Raw genomic sequence first — 25,177 nt, 5'->3', positions numbered from 1 at the left:
CTAATACACTCCATTTCGTTTCTAAAAGGGCTTATCTAACAAATTTAATATTAAACACACAGCGCATATTTTCCTCGCATGAATATCGTGATATGTCAGTTATCAGGGGAGAACAGGAGAGCTTGAAGTAAGTGTTGAACGAACTTCCAGTAGAAGTGGTAGAGGCAGGTTCGATATTATCATTTAAAGAAAAATTAGATAGGTATATGGACAGGAAAGGAATGGAGGGTTATAGGCTGAGTGCAGGTCGGTGGGACTAGGTGAGAGTAAGCGTTCGGCACGGACTAGAAGGGCAGAGATGGCCTGTTTCCGTGCTGTAATCTTTATATGGTTATATAAGTCAATAGTATCATAACATTTTAAGTAACGTTTGGATGTTAAACACACAGCACATATTTTCCCTGTATGAACATATAAAATCATTGCAACACACCAATATTGCTGAATCAGTGGGAGCCCTGCACTGAATACTTATTCCCTGCAACAAGATGGTGCCATCGAGGGGTGATGGGAGACAGCGATACTCGAAGGGGGTTCCTTATGTCCAGTCTAGTCCTCAATTTAGTTTTCGTTGCATTCATTGCAGTGATATGTTGGAAATGGAAGCAACGTTTTCAATGCTTTCCTGGCTATCTCAGGATATTTAGCCTTGACCTTGATCCAGAATGCCGGCAGAGATGTTATGTGAAACATACTTTTCAGCCCGCCGTCATTTACAAGCTCAAGGAGTTCATCTCCTGCCCGCGCTGACATGGATGATGCGTGGGTAATGCCCTCACATGTGTTCAAGCTCAACAGTCCGTGACAGGGAATGAGGAAAGGTGCAGCTGACTCCTATCGCCAAATCATATTGTTTCCTCGTGGCCCGGTAGCACATGCTTTGCGGCCCAGTGGTTGGGGACCGCTACTCTAACAGAAACATGCAGACCTTAAGCTCTCACTATCTCACCTTTAAAATCCTCCCACTTGCCTGTGGTTCTTTTCTCTATCACTTGTCCCGTACCTTTACCCAATATTGAGCAATCCTCTCGCCCAAGTACTGCCCTCTTTATATTGCCAAAGGAAACTATCCTGAACGCAGCTAACAAACTTCACCCCATCTAAACCAGGGGTCCCCAACCTCTTTTGCACTGCGGACCGGCCGATGGTGGATGGGGGTTGGGGTGGGGGTAGGGGGGTGTTAATCACTACCGGAATATCGGTGATAAGTCAACTATAGGTCACTTATAAGTGACTAATACACTCAATTTCGTTTCTAAAAGGGTTTATCTAACAAATTTAATATTAAACACATGGCGCATATTTTCCTGGCATGAATATAGTGATAAGTCAATTATAAGTCACTTATAAGTCAATAGCATCATAACATTTTAAGTAACGTTTGGAAATTAAACACACAGCACATATTTTCCTGGTATGAACATATAAAATCATTGCAACACACCAATATGGTTGAATCTGTGGGAGCCCTGGGCTTGTTTCCCTGCAACAAGACGGTCCCATCGAGGGGTGATACTCGAAGGGGGTTCTTTATGTCCAGTCTATTCTGCTTCACAGAGATATGATGTTGGAAATGCAAGCAATGTTTTCAGTGCTTTCGTGGCTATCTCAGGATATTCAGACCTGACTTTGATCCAGAATGCTGGCAGAGATGTTATATCAAACATACTTTTCAGCCTGTCGTCACTTGCAAGCTCGAGGAGTTGATCTCCTTCCCGTGCTGACATGGATGATGCGTGCATAATGACCTTGTGTGCGTTCAGGTTTAACAGTGGGCGCGACAGGGAATGAGGAAAGGTGCAGCTGACTCATAACAGGGTTACCAGATTGGCTTTTTTGGTGCCAACTTCTAGAAATCTGGCTTTTTCCCAATTTGGTTGGTGTCGGGAAATTCATTTGGCTTTTGGGGTTTTTTTCCTGGCTTTTTTACATGCTAAAATTATCTACACGAAAATTACATACCATCCTTTTTCTAAAACATTTCCCTTTAAGAAAAATGTTTCTTGGTCAGTTACATTTGGCAATATTTCTGCCGCCAAGAGTCTGGGCAAAAAGGCGCCAACCAGCAAGTCAGCAACACGGTCATGTCGCCAAATCATATCGTTTCCTCGTGGCCCGGTAGCACATGCTTTGCGGCCTGGTACCGGTCTGTGCCTCAGTGGTTGGGGATCACTGATCTAAACCCTTATGGTTGTCCAGTCTACGTTTGGAAAGTTAAAAATTCCATATGATGTATCTCCATTATTCTTACAACCCTGTACAATCTCCCTGTATATTTGTTCTTTTAATACCTGTTGACTATTTGGGAGCATATCGTACAATCCCAACAAGGTGATCATACCCTTCTTGTTTCTCACTTCCATCCATAAAGCCTCACTGGGTGATCACTCAGCAATTTCATCTCTGGTTATTGCTGTGAAGTTTCCCTTAATCAAAAGTAGCTGCCCTTCCTCCCTTTTCTCCACTTCTATCCAGCCTAAACACCTGTACCCTGGAACATTAAGCTGTTAGTCCTGTGCCTCCTTCAGCTATGTTTCTGTGTTTTCTATAACATACCAGCCCCACATAGCTGTTCAAGCCCGAATAGCCAGAGGGTGGTGAACCTTTGGAGTTCTTTGCCACAGGTAGCTGTGGAGGCCAAGTCTTTATGTATGTTTAAGGCAGAAGTTGATAGATTCTTGATTGGTCAAGGTATGATTGGATACGGGGAGAAGGCAGGAGATTGGGGCTCTGAGGAAAATTGGATCAGCTACAATGAAATGGCAGAGCAGACTCGATGGACCAAATAGCCTAATTCTGCTCCTATATCTTATAGTCTTGTAGTCTTATGGTCTGAGATCATCTGCCTAACCTGTCAGACCTCTTGCATTGAAATAAAGGTAATTTAATCCAATAGACTTTGACAATTGTCCTGCAGTTAAGTTATTGTAAGAGTCTTGTTTCTTGATAATTTAATTTAATAATTCCTGGGTTCTGTATTTTTTTACTTAACTACTTTGTGTTCTGTCTCATCATGTCTGCTCCACCGTCCAAATAACCTTTTTTGTATTTATTTGTTTACAATGCCTGGATATCACTGTCAATGCCATTATTTATTGTCCATCCCTAATTTTTTCTTTAGCTGAGGAGGCAAATAAGAGTCAACTGCACTGACTTCCTCGTTTTTCTATTTTTTGTTAAGGTTATTAGCCTGAAACACCAACTCTAATTTAAATTCTGAAGATATTACCTGATCCAGCAGGAAGTTTTGTTTTCTTTCAGAGTTCCCGTACTTGTATAATTTTTTCAACAACTTTCGTGGGTCTCGGATCAAATATAGGCTAGACCAAAAAGAATGGCAGATTTCCAGAAGGATATGAAGGAAACAAATAGGATTTTCTACAATCCGGTGGTTTCATAGTCACCAATATGATGAATGGTTTTTAGATATCCAGATGTATTCAATTACCTGAATTGAAATTCCCTGCTTGCCACGGCAGGATTCAAACATATCCTTGGATCAAGATATCTGACTCCCAATAACCTAACCACTACACTGATGCAATGTATACCTCTTTCCTTTCCCTCAATTGCTCCCTTATGTCTTTATTCATCTGCAGAATGCCATGAATGTCCTTTAAAGCAGAATAGGTTTTCTTGCATTATATTGATGATAGTTTCAAATGTTCTCTCCTGTTGTTCTAAATCATATTTGCCAAGATTGCTGCTACCAGTTTTATCTTCCTGGGTTCTGTTTCCAGCCCCTCAAAATCAGGCTTCTCAGAACCTTGTTGTGGGAACAATTCATTGTCAACACTGAGCAATTGTTGAAGTTGCAAGATCATTTAATCAATGAAGAACCCATCAGTTTCTTGACACAAAACGGACTGGAGCTGTAAGAGCTACAGCTGCCATAGCTCCTGCAGGATTTCAAACACTTATTTTTTTTTTACAAATTTCACTCAGTTACTCAGTTTCTTCTGCTTTTCAGTATGACCTATTAGAACCAAAGATCTTTTATGGAGATTGGCCAAATGTTGTCTTGCCTTTGCAGCTCTTTTGAGTTGTTTACTGTAATTCTTTGGCAACACTTGAGGTTTCATTTGTGTATGTGGAAGAAGAAAACACCTTTTTTTGTGCCACCAATATCTTAGTGGTAATTTTTTTCTGACATGACATTGTCACATTAACTACTTGTCATTTAATTTAATAATGTAATCTTCCCTGGATATGACTTCTTTATCAAAATGCACCATGCTGCAAATGAGTGGGATTTACTAAGATCCTAACTCAGCAACCTTCTGTATTCTACTTTCACTTCTTATCCCTGTTACCCATTGATATTCTTTTTTAAAAAGCAATTGATGATAGTACTGCATATAATAATATTGCTATTCCAAAGATTTTCATCCCTGAAGATATATTCTTATCTTCACCATAAATAATAAACCTTTCCACCCTGAGACCAAGACCCTTAGCTTTGCATTTTCTGACCTGGGCAACAGTTTCAGATTTGATTTCTTTTTGCAGCCTTCTGCTGTGTTATTTTCCAGTTGTTTTATTTAACTACCTTAAGATTCCCATCATATCCTGAAAGACTGGACACAAATTGGTTTAGAACCACAGAAATGACTGGAGTAGGTTGTTCAGCTTACTTGGCCATTTAACGAGGTTGTGGCTGATCATTGGCTTCAATAATGTTGACCTGCCCTGCTGCATTTCCAAAGTTTTCAGATCTGAACAAAATTATTGCCTCAGCCTTTGCAGTCCTCAGTGTCAGATAATTCAAACAATCAACTCACTTTAAATAAAAAAAAACACCCTCCTTATTTCAGTAATAAATGATCGACCCCCTATTCTGAGAGCGTTCCCTGGACAGAGGAAACAATCTTCATGTGTTCACCTTTTTCAAATTGCTAAGAATCTTGTGAGTTTCAGTTGATGTTTATATTTATATGTGTTTATGTTTATACAAGTACCTGGGGGTGCTCCTGGATGACAGACTTGAGTGGAGCACCGACACAGATGCTGTGTACAAGAAGGACCAAGGACCAGAGTCACCTTTGCTTCCTGAGGAGACTGAGGTCCTTTGGAGTATGCAGGCCTCTCCTTCACATCTTCTACCAGTCTGTCGTTGCCAGCACAATCTTTGATGCAGTGGTGTGCTGGGGCAATGGCATCAGTGTGGGTGATGCCAACAGGCTCGATAAACTGATGAGAAAGTCTGGCTCTGTTGTAGGAGTCAAACTGGACACACTGGAGGTTGTAGTAGACCAAAGAACCCTACGGAAAATCCTGGCAATTCTGGACAATATTTCTTACCCTCTGCATGCTACCTTTAGTATGTTTAGTAAAAGACTAAGTCATCTGCGCTGCTCCAAAGAGCGCTATATGAGGCCATTCTTACCCTTGGCCATTAGGCTCGATTATGAGTCAACCTATGGCTGGGGAAGTGATGAACCCCCTCTTGTTAGACTGATTGAGGTAACTTATTTTTTATTCTATCTTACTTCTCTTCTAATATTTGTGTATCTGTGCACTTGTCATGTTACTGTGACACTATAATTTCCTTTGGGGTCAATGAAGTATCTATCTATCTATATACAACAAATTCAAAGTTCAAAGTACATTTATTATCAAAGCACATATATGTCACAATATACAACCCTGAGATTCATTTTCTTACAGGCATGCTCAATAAATCAGATAACCATATTAGAATCAATGAAAGACTGCATCAACAGGACAAAGATATCAAACTGCAAATGCAACAAGAAATGGCCTAATCCAAAGCTGCAGATGCTGTGAACCTGAATTAAAAAGATGTAACACAAAAGCAAATACTGTGGATGATGGAAATCTGAAAATCAAAAGTGCTTCAAATATTCAGCAGATCACTTAGCATTCCATTTTCTATTTTTTGGGCACTTGCTCTGTCTATTTTGAAAATGTCATCACAGAAAAGGCTGTTAGAACTGAGAAAGGACTTAAGATAGTACAGAAATTGCATCCACCAGTGGATGTACCTCAGACATGATTCTAAAACCAGGTGCCAGATCATTTAGGAGAGAAGTCAGGAAATACTGTCCCGTATTAAAAGTAACAAATTATCCTGCCACCAAAAAGTGGCATTAATCAGTTAGTTACTCATCTAGATTACATTCTTAATAGATTTTTGCTCAGCATGGTTATTAAATGGCTCTGGAACATTAGTATGCAAGTGGAGTTTGGATTAAATCACTTTTGATCCCATTGAATGGTGTAATATCCCTGTGGGCTGAATAGTCTACTCCTCCACCTACATCTCCAATACTGAGAATTGCTTTGCGTTACATATAATTCTGTGCAGACTGTGAACTCTTCAGTTGCTGCTTCTCACTGCACAGCAGCAGAGATAGATTGAGTTCAGAAGTTGATTTATTTTGAATTGATGAAACAAGTTTGAAAATTGTGGATGAATCAGCAACCCAAGCAAAGGCCCACAGAATACTCTTGCAGACATCTTGTTAGATGCAAACATGTTTAGTTATTTATTTCTCAAGAGACAGCAATATTTAAAAGCTTTGGGTAATGACTTTTTTTTAATTTCTTGCAGCAAACAAAAGTCTGCTTGGAGGAGGAGGTGGTAAGTAATTATAAATTATGCTCAGCTTTCTTGGTTCACAAAAGTGTCTTTAAGTACCATTTATCCATATCTTCCTTCAGTGTAGTATTATAAATCTTTAGTAAATGCTTATGATTATGTGATGACCTGAATTTTCTGGTTTTCAACCACTTCTCCTGCATGAGCTATTATAGTATATGGTGATATAACTGTTTCATTTCTCCCTTTCAATATCTTAAAATGTTATCTTCCTTTTTAAATGGTTTATCAGATTGAACCCAACTAACTCATTAATCCTGATAATGTGAGATCTGTGATGCTTTTGTGTTCCTCGAAGTTTTCCAGCATTTCATGTTTGTCAGTTATTGATGGCAACAATTAATACTTAATGTTTCATATTTCATTTGTTGTATTGAATTTCTTCAAAGCCTAATTATCTTTCTATAATAACTTGAGATGATATTTATACACAATAAAACCTGTAATTAGTTTATAGTATTCATGACTGGTATACACATATCACTTGTAGGTTACTACAGGAAATTTTAATTTAAAGTAATTTTCATGAGAATGATTATCATTTCAGTACCCATATATGCAGAAAATGAGCATTTAATGAAAATTCCAAGTCAAGAAATAACACAATTTCTAAAAGGATTGAAAGAGTAGATGTCATGAGCCTGATTTCTTTTGTGGGAAATCAAACATTATGAGCCATAATCTCTGAATAAAGGGAAATGTGGAGAAATTCTTTCTCTCAAATGGTTTTCTTTATTCAAACTACAGATACTTTGAAGGTGAATTTATTCAGTGGAGACTGATAAATTTGGAGGTATCAAGTGAAATGGGAAAACATATAAGAGTGCAGTTTAACTGGAAGCTAAACTATGACCATTTTGAATGTCAGAGTGAACTCCAAGGAATAGTCTTTTTTTGGAGAATAGCAGCACTGGGATGGGTGATTCGATTCAGCAGGTTGTAAATCATCTCCCAACTTTCATCTCATTCCATCAGTGTAACCTTATAACTTTACTTTCCTCATATGCATATAGAGTTTAAAAAAATATATATCTTTACCTGACGCCTCAACGAGACATCACTATAGCCATGCAAAATGCAACTCTCTCTTTAACCTCTTCTTTTTCTTTCCAAACCCCTTAGATGTATCCCATATCTCTTCCCATCTTTCTCAGAGCTCCTTGTTCAGTATATCAAATTGTGCTTCTACTTTTGCTGTGGTGTCAAAATGCTCTTATTAAAGTCACAGAGGACATCCTATTTCACAGAACCAGGTAATCTATCCCCCTTGAACTCCTTGCCCTGTTTGCAGCTTTTATCACAGTTGACAATACCATCTATCATCAGTGCTTTTCTGCTGTGGCCTAAATGGATGGGATCACAGCCACTGGGTTCCATTTTTTTTCTATTCAGCTGTAGCCTGTGTATCACCTATGATGATGTCTTTTTCTGCTCCAAATAATTTTATCCTTTGATTCCCAAGGATCGACTCATGCCCACCTTCAATTTCCCGACAGTATCATCTGTAAGCACAGGGTCAATTTCCATGTGCACACAAACAATCGTCCCTATCACAACACCACTCCTCTGTGTCTGAATTGTCAGATTGTCCTCTGACATTCAACACTGGATGAGGAGAAATTTCTTTCAATTGAAGATGATGAAGATGAAAGTTAGACCATCTATTTTCACTTCTGTTATATTGCCTGACTTGCAATCCTACTCATTTGTTTCTGCTCAAAAAATCCTCATCTTTACCGTTTCAGTCACTTAACCATCCTCTGATTTAAATTCTCTATCATGACAGGCTATGCTTTCAACATAGAACAGTGCAGCACAGGAAAAGGCCAATCACCTACCAATGTTGTGCTGAACCAGCTAAAAAGCAAATCAAAAACACCCAGACATTAATCTCTCCTCCCTACATGATGTCCCTATCCTTCCATCTTCCTTTCATCCATGTGCCTATCTAAATGTGTCTTAAAAGCCTCCAGTGTGTTTGCCTCTACCACCACACCAGGCAGCGGATTTCAGGCATCCACAACTCTGTAAAAAAAAACTTACCCCTCACATCCCCCCTGATCCAACTCCCTTTCACCTTCAGTACATGCCTTCTGCTATTAGACACTTCAACCCTGGGAACCTGTTAGGGGATTACATTCTACCCCTAATCCTCTGCCTCGATATTTCAAATTCTTCCTTTAAGTCACTTCATAACACTTGCCTCTCTTACCAGTTTTTTGTACTGTAAAACAGGGTATTACAGTGAGGAAGTAATATAACATTACTTTTTCTTGTTTCATTTGTTTGTCAAGTTCACAACACGTGTTTGGTGACATATGCTGTGACATAATTTCGCTGCCATCAGATACCAGTGAATATTAACCAAGTTGGCTTTACCACTGCAGTCATAAAATTACTTCATAGAACAATTAAACTTTAATCAAGAATGGTTACTCATGAATGGAATTAAACTCAAAAATGCTGGCAACTGTTGGACTTTAGTATTTAAGTTCATGCTGAGATATAAAGTCAGTAGGTTAGGATTCAGGTTTCAGCAGATTACGGAAATATTAAAAATGAAACATGATTTGGGAGGATGAAGATGAGGGAAGGTGGGTGTAGGAGACAAACAAAGCCAAGGTTTGTGATTGGGTGGTTACCTGAGAGGGATTGATTTCACTTTGTTGGTGGTATCAGGTAAAAGAGAGTGGAGGAGCTGTAAATTCTGCTCCTCCTATTTATACATTTTTCACACACACATTTTTTACCGGCCTTCACCAGCACCATGACCACTTGTTTCATTCAATTCATCGCGACCAGATTGTAGACTTCCGTTTTCATTCTCTCTACAACCCTATGCATGAAAAGTCTTAACAATTTTTCTGAGGCGAACTTTCCTATTTTCTCCCATTAGGCATCTGATTGGATATCAACCAACAAAGACTGGCTAAGCATCTACTTACTGTATATTCAAGAGTAAGCTCGAAAGGAAAAGCTTTTGCCCATAAACAATTTATTCAAAGCAACCTTTCCAAGTTCCTTTCTATTACTACCAAGATATGTCCTGATCTCATTTAGAACATTCACCTGTGGACCAGTTCTGTCTATTTCTATGCTTAAAAAAAACACAAATAGAATTATGGTCATTGGTCCCAAAGTGCTCCCAAAATAATACCTCAGTTGCTCACCCTCCCCAATTATCCAAGAGTTGGTCAAGCTTTGCCCTCTCCCTGGTAGAGCCTTTTGTATATTGCTTGAGGAAGCTTTCCTGAACACAACAAATACCACCCTATCTAAGTCCTTAACTATGGCATTTCTAGTCCAGGCTATGAATGTTAAAATCTATAATGATTCTATTATTCTTTCAATTCTCCACAATCTCCTGACATATCAGAATCAGAACTAGGTTTATTATCACTGGCATGTGACGTGAAATTTGTTAACTTAGCAGCAGCAGTTCAATACAATACATAATCTAGCAGACAGAAAAAAAATAATAATAATAAACAAACAAGTAAATCAATTACAGATATTGAATAGATTAAAAAACATGCAAAAACAGAAATACTGTATATTTTTAACAAGTGAGGTCGCATCCAAAGGTACAATGTTTATTTAGGAATCGAATGGCAGAGGGGAAGAAGTTGTTCCTGAATCGCCTTCAGGCTTCTGTACCTTCTACCTGATGGTAACATATTTGATCCTCTAATTCCTTTTGACTATTTGGATGTCTGTAGTACAACCCAGCCAAGCGTTTCATCCCTTTCTTATTTCTGTGCTCCATTCATAAAGTCATACTGGCAGATCCTTTAGTAATTTCATCTCTGATTACTGCTGTGATACTTGCTTTAATCAAAAATTCATATGCCCCCTGTCCTTTCACTCCACCATATTCCCACCTAAAGTACCTGTACCCTGAAACAATGAGCTGCCAGTCCTATCCTGTCCTCAATAATGCTTCTGTAATGGCTATGATACTGCAGTCCCAATTACCTATTCAGGCACCCAGTTCATCCAGCTTACCAAATGGCCTCTTGCATTGAAATAAATGCAGTTTATTCCAATAGGCTTTTCTTGCTTCCTACCATTTCCCTATCTGTCATGTCTATTCAACGTGCCGTCATTGACTTCTTTATAACTTTCCATCCTTTCATTCGCCACCAAGATTGTGCTGGCGACACGTGGCAACGTTTTGTGGGCTGTTCACAAAACTTCTGTTCTAAACTACTATCTGTGCAATCTGCAGCCTGTATTTCCCCTTTCAATTAGGTGCTTTTAAACCATCTTAACAAAACAGTGATGTTAGGGTATCCTGAAGGGCTCAGCAGACTTGACTGTCAGGAATGCAGTTATGGCACAAAGGTACATCGCTATGGCCATGGCCGGAAGAGAGGAAGGAGGGGAGGACTCCAAGCCAGAATAAAATTGCAGGGTATAATGCTTCCTCCACCCAGTATCTTGTTGGCAAATGCAGAGTCTGGAGAACAAGACAGAGGACCTCAGGGCACAATTACTCTATTGGAGGGAATGAGGAATTGCTGTGTTCTCTGTTTCATGGAGGCTTACCTCAGAAATGCTGGATACATTGGTCAGACCTGAGAGCTTCTCAATATACTAAATCAATCATACTGTTGATTCAAAGAAGGCAAGAGGTGGGTGTTTGTGTTTCATGATAAACTGTCCATGGTGCTTAGACGTAGTGGTCTTGTCGCATTCTCTTTCCCTTGACCAGGAACATCCAATGATTGTGCCATTCACTTGACTTATTGAGAGAGTTGTCCTCCATGATCTTGACTGCAGTTTACATACCTCCAAAGGCCAATTTTAAGGAAGCACTTGAGGTATTGAATGCTGCAATTTACAAACAAGAAACAGCCTAGCCTGACACCTTTCAAATGATTGCTGGCGACTTCAATCAGGCTTGGTTGAAATCTCTGCCAAATTTTCATTGACATATCACCTGCAACACCAGGTGTAGCCATGGGCACCCGTATGGGTCCCAGCAATGCCTGCCTTTTTGTTGGCTTTGTGGAACAGTCCATGTTCCAAGCCTATACTGGTATTCGTCCCCCACCTCTCCTTCGATACATCGATGACTGCATTGGTGCTGCTTTCTGCACGCATGCTGAGCTCGTTGACTTCATTAACTTTGCCTCCAACTTTCATCCTGCCCTGAGATTTCCCTGGTCCGTTTCCGACACCTCCCTCCCCTTTCTTGATCTTTCTGTCTCTATCTCTGGAAACAGCTTATCTACTGATGACTACTATAAGCCTACTGACTCTCACAGCTACCTGGACTATTCCTCTTTCCACCCTGTCTCCTGCAAAAATGCCATTCCCTTCTTGCAATTCCTCCGTCTCCACCGCATCTTCTCTCAGGATGAGGCCTTTCATTCCAGGACAAAGGAGATGTCTTCCTTTTTTAAAGAAAGGGGCTTCCCTTCCTCCACCATCAACTCTGCTCTCAAACGCATCTCTCCCATTTCACGCACATCTGCTCTCACCCCATCCTTGCGCCACCCCACTAGGAATAGGATTCCCCTTGTCCTCACCTACCACCCCACCAGCCTCCGGGTCGGACATATAATTCTATGTAACTTCTGCTACCTCCAATGGGATCCCACCACCAAACACATCTTTCCCTCCCCCCCCTTTCTGCTTTCCGCAGACTACACAACTCCCTTGTCCATTCGTCCCCCCCCATCCCTCCCCACAGATCTCCCTCCCGCCACTTATCCTTGTAAGCAGAACAAGTGCTACACATGCCCTTACACTTCCTCCCTCACCACCATTTAGGGCCCCAGACAGTCCTTCCAGGTGAGGCGACACTTTACTTGTGAGTCGGCCGGTGTGATATATTGCATCGGTCCTCCCAGTGCGGCCTTCTGTATATTGGTGAGACCTGACACAGACTGGGAGACCGTTTCGCTGAACACCTACGCTCTGTCCGCCACAGAAAGCAGGATCTCCCAGTGGCCACACATTTTAATTCCACGTCTCATTCCCATTCTGATATGTCTATCTATGGCCTCCTCTACTGTCAAGATGAAGCCACACTCAGGTTGGAGGAACAACACCTTATATTCCGTCTGGGTAGCCTCCAACCTGATGACATGAACATTGACTTCTGTAACTTCCGTTAATGCCTCACCTCCCCTTCGTACCCCATCTCTTTATTTATTTATCTATCTATCTATCTATCCTTTTTTTCTCTCTCTGTCCCTCTCACAATAACTCCTTGCCTGCTCTCCATCTTCCTCTGGTGCTCCCCTCCCCCTTTCTTTCTCCCTAGGCCTCCCGTCCCATGATCCTTTCCCTTCTCCAGCCTTGTATCCCTTTTGCCAATCAACTGTCCAGCTCTTAGCTCCATCCCTCCCCTCCTGTCTTCTCCTATCATTTCGGATCTCCCCCTCCTCCTCCCACTTTCAAATCTCTTACTATCTCTTCTTTCAGTTAGTCCTGACGAAGAGTCTCGGCATGAAGCGTCGACTGATGCTGTCTGGCATGCTGCATTTCACCAGCATTGTGTGTGTGTTGCTAAGATTTTATAGATGTTGGTAAGTATATTGACTAGGTGCATCACAGCCTGGCATGGAAACACTAATGCCCATGAATAGAAAAGCCAACAAAAAGTAGTGTCTACAGCCCAGTCCATCATGGGTAAAGTCCTCCCCACCATTGAGCACATCTATAAGGAGTGCTGTTGCAGGAAAGCAGTATCTATCATCAAGCAGCCCCATTATCCAGGCCATGCTCTCTTCTCACTGCTGCCATCAGGAAGGAGGTCCTGAGTCTCAGGTCCCACACCATCAGGTTCAGGAACCAGCAGGGGTAACTTTACTCAACTTCATTCACCCTAACACTGAACTGTACCCACAATCTATGGACTTACTTTCAAGGAATATTCATCTCATGCTCTTGATATTTATTACCAGCATTATTTGTTTTTTTCTTTGTGTTTGCACTGTTTGTTGTCTTGCACATTCATCGTTTGTCCATCTTGTGTGCGGTCTTTCATTGATTTCATTATCGTTCTTTATTTACTGTGAATGCCTGCAAGAAAATGAACATTATGTTTTTATATGGTGACATATATGTACTTTGATAATGAATTTACTTTAATCTTTGAACCACTGCTCTAGAAGAGGTCCAAAAATTAGAATTTATACTGTTGGCATGAATTTTTCACCCACACATTCATTTGCCAAAATCTATTCTTATCTGTACTGGGATGTGGCACTGGAATGATTCCTCAGGTTACTTCCCTCAAGGTCATGCGCTTTAACTTTCATACCTCCCTTTATTCAGTCAGCAGGACATCATCCACTCTTTTACCTATGTCATTTGTGCCAATGTGTTCAATGACTTTTGACCTTCCCCCTCAAGAATGTCTTCGGGCAGCTACAGGACATCCTCACTCCTGGGACAGGGAAAGCAGCGCACAATCCTGGGGTCCTGTTTGAGGCCACAAAGTCTCACTATGATGTCTCCCAATATTAAACTCTGCCTTCATCCTTCCTGCTGTGCCTCCAAGCATATAAACACAAAATATAACGAGTAGATTTTCGGTTTGATTATTAGCAAGCTGTAATTATGACTTGATACATCTGTGATAAATCATTTTTATCTCATGGAACAAAGAATATGAGAAATATCTGTCAATTCGCCATTTTCCCTTGACAAAAGCAGTGCGCTCATAACAATTTGGAATTTCTGTATTAAATTATGTATCAGTTCAGGCAGCAACTGTGAAGGCTCAAGCATTTCAGCTAAATGAAAACCCAACAATTTTGTTGACTTCAGTAATTAATAATAGTGAAAGTTTTTGGTTTTACCATAATTGAGCACAAATTTGAGGGCAAAGTTTCCCATGTACACAAGAAATGGATTCTCTGAATCACAGAATGTGAAGCCAGTCCACCTGTGTGCCATGTTCTATATATCAAAATAGCATTGATTATTCAAAACATATCAGATCTCCAATGCATTCTTTAAAAAGTCAGATTCTCAAAATATTAAAGCAAAATTCCATATGCAAAAAAAAATTCCAGAAATGGAACCTATATTCATGTACTTCTTTCCATTCTAACACTTGATTGCATTGTGCCACAACAACCTATCATTCAGAGTCAATAAAACTAAATAACTGAGAGTTTATTTCAAATAGGGGAAGGGGAGTGAACATGCGCTGGTCTACATTTTGCCTGGATTAGAGAGCGTACCTTATGAGAATAGGTTGAGTTAACTTGGTCTTTTTTCCTTGGAGCGACAGAGGATGAGAGGTGTATAAGATGATGAGAGGCATCGATCGTGTGGATAGCCTGGGGCTTTTTCCCAGGGCTGAAATGGCTAGCGTGAGGGGGCATAGTTTTAAGGTGCTTGGAAATAGGTACCAAGAGGATGTCAGCGGTAAGTTTTTCACACAGAGTGGTGGGTGCGTGGAATGCACTGCCCGCGATGGTGGTGGAAGTGGATACAATAGAGTCTTTTAAGACAGGGGTCCCCAAACTTTTATGCACTGCGGACCAGTTTAATATTGACGATATTCTTGCAGACCGGCTGACCAGGGGTGGGGCGGGGTTGGGCTGCCAACGGACAAGAGTAGCAGTCAAATACGTTGTGTCTACCCCGAGAAAGACTACAATGACTATGAAGCCTTGCACAGGCACCAGTGCACATGCGTGTACGTGCCGATTTTTTTTCCCTGCAAATCGTTTTTGGCGATTCTGTTTGGGGGGTGGGGGATGTTAATCACGACCGGAATATAGGTGATAAGTGGCTAATACACTCAATTTCATTTCTAAAAGGGTTTATCTAACAAATTGAATATTAAACATACAGTGTATAGTTTCCTCGCATGAATATAGTGATAAGTCAATTATCAGGGGAGCTTGAAGTAAGTGTTGAACGAACTTCCAGTAGAAGTGGCAGAAACAGGTTCGATATTACCATTTAAAGAAAAATTGGATAGCTATATGGACAGGAAAGGAATGGAGGGTCATGGGCTGAGTGCAGGTCGGTGGGACTAGGTGAGAGTAGCGTTCGGCACGGACTAGCAGGGCAGAGATGGCCTTTTTCCATGCTGTAATTGTTATATGGTTATACAAGTCACTGATAAGTCAAAGGCATCATAACATTTTAAGTAACGTTTGGATATTAAACACACAGCACATATTTTCCCCGTATGAACATATAAAATCATTGCAACACACCAATATCACTGAATCAATGGGAGCCCTGGGCTTGTTTTCCTGCAACAACACTGTCCTATCAAGGGGTGATGGGAGACAACGATACTCGAAGGGGGTTCCTTATATCCAATCTATTCCGCAATGTAGTTTTTGTTACATTCATTACAGAAAACTCCGCTTCGCAGAAAAATGTTGGAAATGGAAGCAATGTTTTCAGTGCTTTCGTGGCTATCTCAGGATGTTTAGCCTTGACTTTGATCCAGAACGCCGGCAGAGTTGTTATGTCAAACATACTTTTCAGTCCACTGTCATTTGCAAGCTGGCGGAGTTGATCTCCTTCCTGCGCTGACATGGATGTCGCGTGGGGAATGACCTCGCATGCGTAATGGCTCAACAGTGGGCTTGACAGGGAATGAGGAAAGATGCAGCTGACCCATATCGCCAAATCATATTGTTTCCTCGCGGCCCGGTAGCACATGCTTTGCGGCCCAGTGGTTGGGGACTGCTGTTTTAAGAGCCTCTTAGATAGGTACGTGGAGCTTGGAAAAATAGAGGGCTATGCGCTAGGGAAATTCTAGGCAGTTTTTAGAGTAGGTTACATGGTCGGCACAACATTGTGTGCCGAGGGGCCTGTAATGTGCTGTAGATTTCTATGTTCAATGTTCTACATTGGTGGATCAGTGGTGGAGTTTTATTTGGATATGAGCATGTCTTAAGACCAGCACATGGATGCAATCACAAGGAACGTGTGGCAGCATACCTACTTTCTCAGAAGTAACACGTTTCTACGGATGTACTGTTGAAAGTATCCTGATTGGTAGCATCATAGTCTGGTATGGTAATTCATATTTGCAGGAACAAAAACAGCTGCAGAGGTCTCTTCTCACGGAGTCATAATGTATAGAAACTGACCCCTTGCCAGCCATTAATCACCTATTTATACAGATTCTATATGAATTGCATTTTTTATTCACCCTACATTTTCATGAAGACCCACGGATTCTACCGCTTACCTACACAAGGGACAATTTACAATGGTGAAATAATCTATCAACTCCTTTGTCTTTGGGATGTGTGAGGAACCTGTAGCAGCCAGAGTCACAGAGAGAACACATAAAGTCTGCTGAAGGTTAGCGTTGAACCCAGGTCTCTGGCACCATGAGTCAGCAGTTTTACTAGCTATGCCACCATGGGATCCTATACATTAGAGAACAAAATCTCTTGTATTTATAGGTGACTCTGGTTTCCCATAATATTAAGCAGAATTTAAATAAAATTTTGTTTATTTAATATGAGAAAATTGCAGCTGGATAAAAATAAATAGTCAGCTGAGTTTCGTCTATTGTCTGCTTTTTGATTTTAAAGCAGAGGGTGGAACTTTATATCAAATGTACGACAAAGACATTTTAATGCATCATTAGTCCAACTTAAAAGTTTGCTCCGTTTCATTGTCCATTATTATGGGCAGCCAAATATAGCAGAAGTATTTTAAACACATATTTTATATTATGTATATTTTTTAGTGTTATGGCTGAATCATTATTATAAATAGCTAGGTTATTGATTTATTTTAGTCGTCTGCACTGCACAGTCAATAGTCCGTTAGATAAGGAAGTAATAAAAAAAATATTCTGACAAAAATTCATTTTGTTTCTTTAATGCAGGAAATAGCTCATTGCTTCACACACTTGTAATTGCGCCAGCTTTAAAATTTTGGCAAATTACTCAATTGTGAATGAAGTCATTACCCTAAATGAAGTGCAATCATTTAGCGTTATTGATCTTCAAAATGATATGAGTTTGCTGAATTTATGTACGTCATTCATTAAGTTTTAAATTAGAAAAAGTAATTACAAAATATGAATAGTAGATCCATGTTAATATAATACATAATTCAAGAATTGTGCTCAATTTCATGATTTTGAAAAGCTGCTTTGAGGAAAAAGGTAGAACAATAGCGGGTAGTGCCATTTGTCTTGGAGTGGTGTGATTGTTACATAAGTTAATTTACACCACCCTATATTACCCTTGCTAAAGAAGTCACAAGAGATTGCAGATGCTCGAATGTGGACCAAAAAACAACTACTGGAGGAACACAGCCTCTCAAGTACATCTGCGGAGGGAAATAAGTTGTCATCATTTCAGGTTGAGACCCTTCATCTGGACTTCTGCAGTCCAGATGAATGATCTTGGTCTGAAATGTCTACTGTCCAGATGCTGTCTGACCCATGATTTCTTCCAGCAGCATTTTTGTTACTTCTGTTTGATAAGAGACCTAACAATAGGGACATGGATTGTTTATGTTTAGAAATGAGTAATCTACCTGCATTTATATTCTACCATCCCATTCATTGTCGCAGGCTTCTCAAAAAACTAAGAATTACAATTGACCTCAGTTAGCAAGGCTATTAAACTTTCTAACTTTTGTTTTAGCTTAAGATGTAGTCTATTCTATCCTGGTTCTTTCTCTATAAATATGTTCTTAGTATTTATGACGACAATCTATGTTGGGAAAGGAAAAGTGCATAAAGTTAGGTATTTCCTGCCTTGCAAACTGTGTGTCTGGACTCATCACATAAACCAAGGAAACCTTTGCATGGTGCCTGAAGCTGGATCTTGCCCCTTGGTAACAAAAGGACACTGCTAATTTAAGTTGCAGATGTGTTCACTATGATGTTGATGTTTGGTGAGTCAAGGGCAAACCACAGGCAGTCTGAAAGATGAGATAAGTGGGTGGTGGAAGCTATTAGTCATCACTGGACAGGCAGGTATGTCAGAATCACATTACATCTGAGGCAATGTGCAGCAGTATCCAGTTGCAGCTGTAAAATTCTGTACTGTTTTAATTTAGCCAACTTCTGTCAGTATACACATGTTCAGCTAATTGCATCAATACTACCAGCAAATGAAATTTAAACCCTTAGAAAGGATCTGAAAGGAAATACTGTTAAGCTAAAAGAATTGTCATTGTAAAATATTAAAATATGGAAATGACATTTCAAAACCAATGATGCAGATATGACAAGTGGGGATGTGTCGAGAGCATTGATTTGCTTGTTCGTTTTGTAATGTGAGCTCAGGGAATTGGGGAAATTGGATCACCTGCATTTATGTGTGTCTAAAAGATACCATAAAGAGTTAAATGGAGGGAAGCTTTCATTTACAAGAAATCCAGAACCATCTTTTAGGTAAAGGAGAAAAAGAAAGTCCGGCATTTCCATATGTACAAATGGAGGCCCTTATGCTTCTGAATTGGATTCTGTGTTGTGCATTATTGACCGACATTTGGATTAAATTATGGTCCTCAATGTTAATGGTTTAGTATGGTTGTTTGATTTTTATTCTGTGATTAAAATTAGTGAAATTGTTGAAGTAACAACTTTTGTGCACCAATCTCCTTGCTAAAGGAATGGTAGAACACAATGTGTAATATCCATTTGAACTGATCAGAATTGCAATGTATGCTCTAAGTGCGAAATCCTTATGAGCATGAGCCAGACTCTGGGATCTGGGAAGACCTGACATTTAAAAATTGGTGCGGTAAACCTAATCACGTAGATACTCGCATTGGAAAGGATTAACATGTTTATACTAAAACTATGAATAGTAACCCACCACATTGTAATATGGCATAACGTATCTGTTCAATACAATTTGATGTCATGTTTTGCTGTTGAATATGGTGTAATTAATGTTGTAATCTGCATATTTTAAGTTTTGGGCATTTTATCAGTACAACTGTATATTGAGTGGTGGAACAAGTAAATATGAGGAATACAAAAAAACAATATTGATAGGCAAGAGAAAGTCAGCTGAACCATCAAATGTGCCTTTATGTATCAAAGGCAATATTACGCAATGTTTTTTCTTCCTTATTCCCGTTGCCACTGCCATATATTCATCTGAAAGATGTCAAAAACGGGGATAAAACATCAAGAGGCAATATGAGTAAAAATATAATGGTAAATTCTTTCTTCTGTGACAATTTCAACGAAGAAGGTCATGGGGTAAAACTGACTTCATGTCAAAAAATGTCTGCCCCTGTCAAGAACGTATCTAGCTGTGTTTGGAAGCCATTGCTGGATGTCATATCAACCACAATGCACTGTAAGAAATCCCCTCTGGGAAAAGAAGAACCATCCAGCACCAACAAGACAATTCATCTTAACTAGTAAACATTAGTCAATACTACTCAAGAAGTAGGAGGCTCTTTCTGGCTAGACTTGCTGTGTGATCTGTTGAATTACTTTATTTAACTTGAATACAACAATATTGGAACAGATTGACAATTGAATCTATGTATTTAAACTGATCCCTTTTACTTTAAGAAAATCCTATATCAAGAATAAAATAATTTACAAAATGGATAGAAAATGCATTTGAGGCGTTCCCAGTAAAATTAAACAATGAGAATGCATAGACGTCCTGTTCCTGCTCGTGTATTTGCGTTGCTTCTTTTATGTGAAAGATTAAATTCAAGAATTCAAGGTAAGCAAATTATAGAGAAAGTGAAAGGAAAGTAAATTAGCATTTATATAGAATAATCTACCTTGCCAGTTTTGAAGTGTACTCACTTAAACTATCGGAAGTGTGGGAAACAGCTGTGATGTGACTCAGGTAATACTTTGATTGAGGTTTTGGTCGGGACACTGGAGATAACAACCACACTGTTCAAAGTAGTGTCAGAGGATATTTGATGTCCATCTGAAGGGACAATGGGGTATTCATCCAATATTTCATCTGGAAAACGGGATTTCTAATGAAGCAGAAATCCCTCAGTACTTTGGAGTGTCGGAGAGTAGATGTTTGCATCCAGGTCTCTGAAGTGGAGCTTGTATGCACAATCTATTGTTTCAGGCAAGAGGCAAGCATATGGGGTGCAGTTCCTTTAGATATCTAATTTAGATAAGGAAACATACCCTTCAGCTTTCATCATTCTTCATGATCAAGCTTTTGTGTCAATATTTGTTTCTGTAAATCCCAATGTGGCAGTTGATTTGCCTGTGTTGAGATAAACCACGTTAGAGGCTCCAGACCATCCAGCTGACATCAGTTCACCACCAACACTTAGTGATAGCAACGTTTGCCTTTTGCAGAGTGGACTGTGACAGCTCAGCACCTTCCAAACCTGTCCCTGCTGCAGCCTACTCGGTCAACATCTCGCTGGTACCTGCATCCCACAAGCATCTAGTTTTGAGCCTTGATTAAAATACTGGGCCTGATGTCGCTAATTTTTCATATACCTGAGAGAGTTTTTAACCATATTATAAACTCTGGTTATAAATCAAAAACTGCAGCCATGGCAAATCAAAAATAAAAGCAAAAAATTCTGCATGTAATAAAGCAGGCATCAGCTGGATAGAGGAAAAAATTGTTCTGCAGGCTAGTGACCATTCATCAGAATGGTCATCAAACTAAGACTTTAACTAACACACACAAAATACTGGAGACACTCCACACATCAGGCAGCATCTATGGAGGAGAGTAGTCAGTCAATACTTTGGGCTGAGACCTTTTACCAGGACTAGAAATGAAGGGGGTAGAAATTAGAATAAGAAAGGGAGGTTTAAGGAGTAAAAGCTGGCATGTGATCAGAATCAGGTTTAATCACTGGCATACATGGTGAAATATGTTAACTTTGCTGCAACAGTACAATACATGATACATTAAAAAAACTGGATTACAGTAACTATATACAGTATATGCATATTAAGTAGTTAACTTAAGTAGTGAGGTAGTGTTCATGGGTTCAATATCCATTTTAAAAATTGGATGGCAGAGGGGAAGATGCTGTTCCTGAATCACTGAGTGTATACCTTAAAGCTCCTGTACCTCATTCCTGATTGTAACAATGAGAAAGCGGCGTGTCCTGGACGGTGGGGGTTCCTAATGATAGATCCACCTTTCCGAGGCGCCGCTCCTTGAAGATGTCTTGGATTCTGTGGAGGCTAGTACCCATGATGGAGCTGACTAATTTTACAACTTTCTGCAGCTTACTTCAAGCCTGTGCAGTAGACCCCACCCCCCATACCAGATGGCTATGCAGCCAGTTAGAATACTCTCTGCGGTACTTCTATAGAATTTTTGGATTGTTTAAGGTGACAAACCAAATCTCCTCAAACGCTTAATGAAATATAGCCTTTTTCTTAATCTCTTTATAGCTGCATTGAAATGTCAGGACCAGGTTAGATCCTCAGAGATATTGATGCCCAAGAGCTTGAAATTACTCTCTCCACTTCAAATCCTCTATGAGAATTGGTTTATGTTCCCTTGACCTACCTTTGTGAAGTCCACAATCAGTTCTTTTGTCTTATTGTCGTTAAGTGCAAGGTTGTTGCTGCAGCACCACTCAACTATTTGTCATATCTCGCTCCTGTACGCCTCTTGTCGCCAACTATTTGTCATATCCCGCTCCTGAACGCCTCTTGTCGCCAACTATTTGTCATATCTCGCTCCTGTACGCCTCTTGTCGCCAACTATTTGTCATATCTCGCTCCTGTACGCCTCTTGTCGCCAACTATTTGTCATATCTCGCTCCTGTACGCCTCTTGTCGCCAACTATTTGTCATATCTCGCTCCTGTACGCCTCTTGTCGCCAACTATTTGTCATATCTCGCTCCTGTACGCCTCTTGTCGCCAACTATTTGTCATATCTCGCTCCTGAACGCCTCTTGTCGCCAACTATTTGTCATATCTCGCTCCTGTACGCCTCTTGTCGCCAACTATTTGTCATATCTCCCTCCTGTACGCCTCTTGTCGCCAACTATTTGTCATATCTCCCTCCTGTACGCCTCTTGTCGCCAACTATTTGTCATATCTCGCTCCTGTATGCCTCTTGTCGCCATCTGAGATTCTGCCAACAATAAATCAGCAAATTTATAGATGGCATTTGAGCTATGCCTAGCCACACAGCCATGGGTATAGAGAGAGTAGAGCAGTTGAACTAGGCACCCATCCCTGAGGTGTGCCAGTATTGATTGTCAGCGAGGTGGAGATGCCTATTACCAGTCCGCACATATTGTGGCCTTCTGGTTTGGAAGTTGAGGATCCAGTTGCAGACGGAGGTACAGAGGCCCAGGTTCTGTAGCTTTTCTATCAGGTCTGTAGGAATGATGTTGTAAAATGCTGAGCTATAGTCAATACACAGCATCCTGACATAGGTATGAGTATTGTCCAGGTGATCCAAGGCAGCGTGGAGAGCCATTGAGATTGCATCGCCATAGAACTATTGTGGCAATAGGCAAATTGTAGTGGGTCTAGGTCCATGCTGAGGTAGGAGTTCATTCTACCCATGACAAACCTCTCAAAGCATTTCATCACTGTAGATCTGAGTGCTACTGGAGGATAGGTGTTAAGGCAGCTCGCACTGTTCTTCTTGGGCATTGGCAGGTGGGAACTTCTGACTGTAGCAGTGAGAGATTGAAAATGTCCTTGAATACCCCCCTACCAGTTGGTTGGTACAAGTTTTCAGTAAGACCAGTTGAGGGAGAAGGTAGTTAGATGAGGAGGTGGGATGGAATAAGAGGTTCTGAGGGGATAGGTGGAAGAGGCAAATGACTAAAGAATAAGGAATCTAATAGGAGAAGACAATGGAAGAAAGGCAATGAGGAGGGGAGCTTGAGAATCCTTGCACAGAACACCCTAAAGGTTAACTTGCTGGGTGAGTCCGTGGTGAGGAAGGCAAATGCAATGTTAGCATTCATTTCAAGAGTTCTAGAATACAAGAGCAAGGATGTGATGTGAGGCTTTATAAGGCACTGGTGAGGCCTCACCTTGAGTATTGTGAACAGTTTTGGGTTCCTCATCTTGGAAGAAATGGGCTGGCATTGGAGAGGGTCCAGAGGAGATTCACAAGGATAATTCTGGGAATGAGAGGGTTATCATATGAGGAACATTTGATGGCTTTAGGTCTGTACTCACTGGAATTTAGAAGGATGAAGCGGGATCTCATTGAAACCTTTTGAATGTTGAAAAGCCTCAACAGAGTCAATGTAGAAAGGATTTTTCCCTTGGTTTGGGAGTCAAGGATGAGAGAGCACAGTGTCAGGATAGAGGGATGTCCATTTAAAACAGAAATTTGGAGTGATTTCTTTAGCCAGAGGGTGGTGAATTTGTGGAATTTGTTACCACAGGGAGCTGTGGAGTTCAGGTCGTTGGGTGTACGTAAGGCAAAGATTGTAGGTTCTTGATCGGACATGGCACCAAAGGTTACAGGGAGAAGGCCAGGGAGTGGGGCTGGGGGGGGGGGGGGGGGGAGGATCAGCCATGATTGAATGGTGTGTGCACTTGACGGGCCAAATGGCTTAATTCTGCTCCTATGTCTTAAGGAATCAGAGGGAGGTGAGGAGAGGAGAAGAGGTAAGAATGACCAGAATGGGGAATGGTGAAAGAGAAAAGGAAGGAGAGGGAGAAATTGCTGGAAGTTGGAAAAATCAGTGTACAGGCCATCATTTCATTGCTCATTTCAATTCAAATCCCCATTTTATTCTGATATGCCTGTTCATGGTCATATCTGCTACGATGATAAGACCAATCTTAGGTTTGAAGAGCTATGTCTCAAAAAACCCGATGGCATGACCATTGATTTCTCCAGCTTCTGATCGTTTCTCCTCCCCTACCCTTCTTTCTTTTGCTATTTCTCATTCTGGTTACCTCTCACTCCTTCTCTTCTTACCTGCCCATCACCTTCCTCTGGTTCCTCTCCTTCCCTTTCTTCCATGGTCCACTGTACTCTCCTGTTAGATTTATCTTCTTTAGCCATTCAGCTCTCCCAGCTATTGCCTCCCAGCTTTTTACTTCACTCCTCCTCCTTCATCAGTCCACCTTCCCCTACCTAGTCTCATCTTTACCTGCCAGTTTGTGTTTCATTCTTCCTTCCCACTTTCTTAGTTTGGTTTCTGTCCTCCATCCTTTTCACTCCTTGAACAGTCTTGGCCCAAAACATCATCTGTTTATTCTGCTCCATAGATGCTGCCTGACTAGTTCCTCCAGCATTTCTATGTGTTCCCCAAGATGTCTAGCATCTACAGAATCTCTTGTGTTTATCTTTGATTGTGTTTCTTTTGATTTCAACAGAGACCTTTGGCTTCTGAAGATTTATTGATGTTGACATTAACTTCTTCAAAAAATCTTTCTCACTCTGAGTCAGTTTAAAGATCACAGTGGGTGCAATAAAGTTGGGAAATTTATTCTGAAGTTTCTGCTCACTCTGGATGATGGAAACATACCTTAGAAAATGTATTTGCATATCATGACTTTTCCTCCACTGACTTTAAGGCTGAAAAATTATTCATGAATATGTTAAAATATGAACATGTTCTTAAAAAAAGGAAAATATCGCCTTTAGATTTAAAAGCAGTTTCAGATATTTCATCAGAATGTT

The 25,177-nt window shown here is 40.5% G+C and overlaps 1 protein-coding gene across 1 annotated transcript in view; it reads left to right on the top strand.

The window, feature by feature from the left end:
- macrod2 (mono-ADP ribosylhydrolase 2) overlaps positions 1-25,177 on the top strand; it is a 1,223,981-nt gene that overhangs the window by 260,298 nt on the left and 938,506 nt on the right. Inside the window, exon 4 of the mRNA XM_072265467.1 lies at positions 6,575-6,604. Coding sequence (XP_072121568.1) covers positions 6,575-6,604 — 30 coding nt within the window. The remainder of the gene's footprint in view (positions 1-6,574; positions 6,605-25,177) is intronic.

This window comes from Mobula birostris, chromosome 8 (assembly GCF_030028105.1).
Source record: "Mobula birostris isolate sMobBir1 chromosome 8, sMobBir1.hap1, whole genome shotgun sequence".
Classification (NCBI taxonomy): domain Eukaryota; kingdom Metazoa; phylum Chordata; class Chondrichthyes; order Myliobatiformes; family Myliobatidae; genus Mobula; species Mobula birostris.
This window is presented reverse-complemented; position numbering and strand designations above follow the sequence as displayed.